Here is a 2500-nt window from a genome sequence, read left to right on the forward strand (position 1 = left end):
TCCTACCCCCTCACGTGTGGCCAGGTCAAGGGCAAGGGGTCAGCACGAGACGCTCTCAGTGGTCAGGCTCAACGAGGCGAGTAAATAAAGGGAGGAATTTGATCCGAAGAAAGGGCGCGACCTTCGAGGCGATAGGGCAGCCGTCGAAGGGCGTCTGGCGGGCAGGGCGTGTTCTCTCAAGGGGATTGGGAGCAGGCAGGAGGGGGGTGAGAGCTGTTTGGAAGGGGGTATGGGGTAGGTAAAAGGATGGGGATGAGTAGAAGGTGGCGAGAGTAAGTAGATCATCATCATCATTAGGCATAAAAAAGGCTGATGCTCCAAATGTTAGCAAACATGAGCATTATTGCACAGGCTTATTTGCATTGACATATATCATCCATATCTACTTTCATCCATTTTCATTTGATCGTCTTCGAATTGTGTTGAATAACTCGTTTCCTTTTTCCTTCCAGCAGCGGCGTAAGCGACAGCCAGCCCGACGGCGGCCAGGCGGGGGCGGTGGGGGCCGACAAGCGGCAGCGTCGGTCGCGGCATCGACGCTCGGGTTCCAGAGGGCGCCGCGACCCTTCGTCAGAGTCTCTCGCGCCCTCGCCGCCCTTGAGTCTGGAGGTGGAGGTGGGTGGGTACGCCCCCAGCGCGCCGCCAAGCATAGACGTCCTCCCGGTCTCCCCTTCGTCCCCTCCGCTGCCCGTGGAGGCGGCGTCGAGTCCCCTCCCCAGCGCCCCTCCGAGCCTGGAGGACGCGCTGCTAACAACGGAAGGAAGCCGCGGCGAACGAGGGAGCGCCGCGCCCCGCCCTGTGCCCCTCGCCTCCCCCGGCTCTTTCCCCTCCAACCCCGCCGCGCCACTCGCACGCTCTCCCGCCACGTCCCCCTCCCGCGCCCCCACTACTACATCCCCTTCCCGCCCCTCCACCGCCGCGGCCCTACCGCGCCCCTCTACCACCATATCCATCCCGAGGCCCTCCACCACGTCACCCTCGCGCCCCTCCGCCGCGCCCATCCCGAGGCCACAGGTCACTGCGACACGCCATACCTCACGCCCGACCACGACCCCCAGCTCCACCACTTCTCCCGCCCACTCCGTCCGCCTGGCCTCGCCGCCGCCGCCGCCGCCGTCAGCAACTGCCAGTGAAGGGACGACCTCAAACACCAGGCGAGGGCAGAACCAGCGGCGTCGCCAACGACGGCGCGGCGACAGCAACAACAACAGTGCCACATCGACGACCGACAGAGCCGCAGCAGGGACGACCACCGCCGCCAACGACGCTAGATCGAGAAATGCCAATAGCAATAACAGTAATAATAACAATAACACTAGCACTGCCAACAACAACAACGTTCGTGACAGCCCCAGAAGGAACGCATATGCAGGTAAACATTATATAAGGGTGAGAGTATTCAAACTTACGTAAAGTGCGATCCAGTTGCTTTCCATCACCTTCACAGGTGTAATAGATGACCTGCTAACACTTTGAAGCTTGTCGCAGCTGTTATGAATTTTATTATATTTTCAGACTGACTAGCGCAAGTGTTTTGGTTAGCTAATGAACGCATGAAAACGTCAAGTGACCGAACTCTTGCAGCCACTTCATATATCTGTTCATCTATTTATTTATCATACAATCTAACTGATCCGTCATAAAATGTTGCTGTAGCATAATGACTGCGACATGGCAGTTCAATTCTGATATGTAAAGAAGGGAATTTTAGCAAAGGTGAGCGGAGACCTTTTTCGTGTTGAATCATCTTCTCTAAAAAAGAACCGTTAAGTTGGTCGAGTCCCGAAACAGGGCCTTATGCTCGAGACAGACGCACGCACATGCACTTTAATCGTACTGCTATGCGAGTATATACATATGTGCATATATGTGATATAACCATTCATTAACAAGCATTTATTCATGGTAGATGATGATAATAGATTATAAAAGAATGATTCCTAAAAACAAAATAAAAAAATATATATTGTTAATAAAACAAACAAAAACATACAGAACAAAGAGATCACTCTATACTGCAATAATCCGTTTGCATGTTTGCTCTGCAAACAGTTCACGTGTAACATACTTCTCATTTGACGCTTTTACGAGTTTACGTAACCAGATTATGTTTGGGTCATTATCATTCGGGTATTTTTTTTTCTCCGTCGAGTCTCCTTGTTACGTATACTTTAATTACGCATCATGCTAGGACATAGCAAGACCACTTCGAGTAACCCAGTTAGGCTCCCTTCATGGGGTTTATCGATTGACCTAATATAGCCTGAAGAAGTAGCCCTTCTTAGATCAGGCGGCTTGGGTTAATTGGTAGGTTCGTATGGTGTCCTTATGTTGTAGCTTGAGTGCCATAATCTCACCCGGATCATGGCAAGAAGACTGACGGTCGGACTTTTCATTCTAGTAATTATTAGTGCAAGAATATCCTGATCATCATAATGATGATAAGGAACCTATAGCAACTATAGTATCAATAAATATCAATAAATATAATCATCCAAAA

At 51.2% G+C, this 2500-nt stretch overlaps 1 protein-coding gene across 2 annotated transcripts in view; it reads left to right on the plus strand.

The window, feature by feature from the left end:
- Positions 1-2500, plus strand: part of bdg (sodium-dependent transporter bedraggled) — a 113053-nt gene that overhangs the window by 93461 nt on the left and 17092 nt on the right. The window contains exon 2 of one of the 2 annotated variants that reach the window (XM_070133062.1): positions 453-1372. In XM_070133062.1, the coding sequence (XP_069989163.1) occupies positions 453-1372 (920 nt within the window). The remainder of the gene's footprint in view (positions 1-452; positions 1373-2500) is intronic. The other variant, XM_070133066.1, reaches the window with a different exon arrangement.

Source organism: Penaeus vannamei, chromosome 2 (genome assembly GCF_042767895.1).
Source record: "Penaeus vannamei isolate JL-2024 chromosome 2, ASM4276789v1, whole genome shotgun sequence".
Taxonomy (NCBI): domain Eukaryota; kingdom Metazoa; phylum Arthropoda; class Malacostraca; order Decapoda; family Penaeidae; genus Penaeus; species Penaeus vannamei.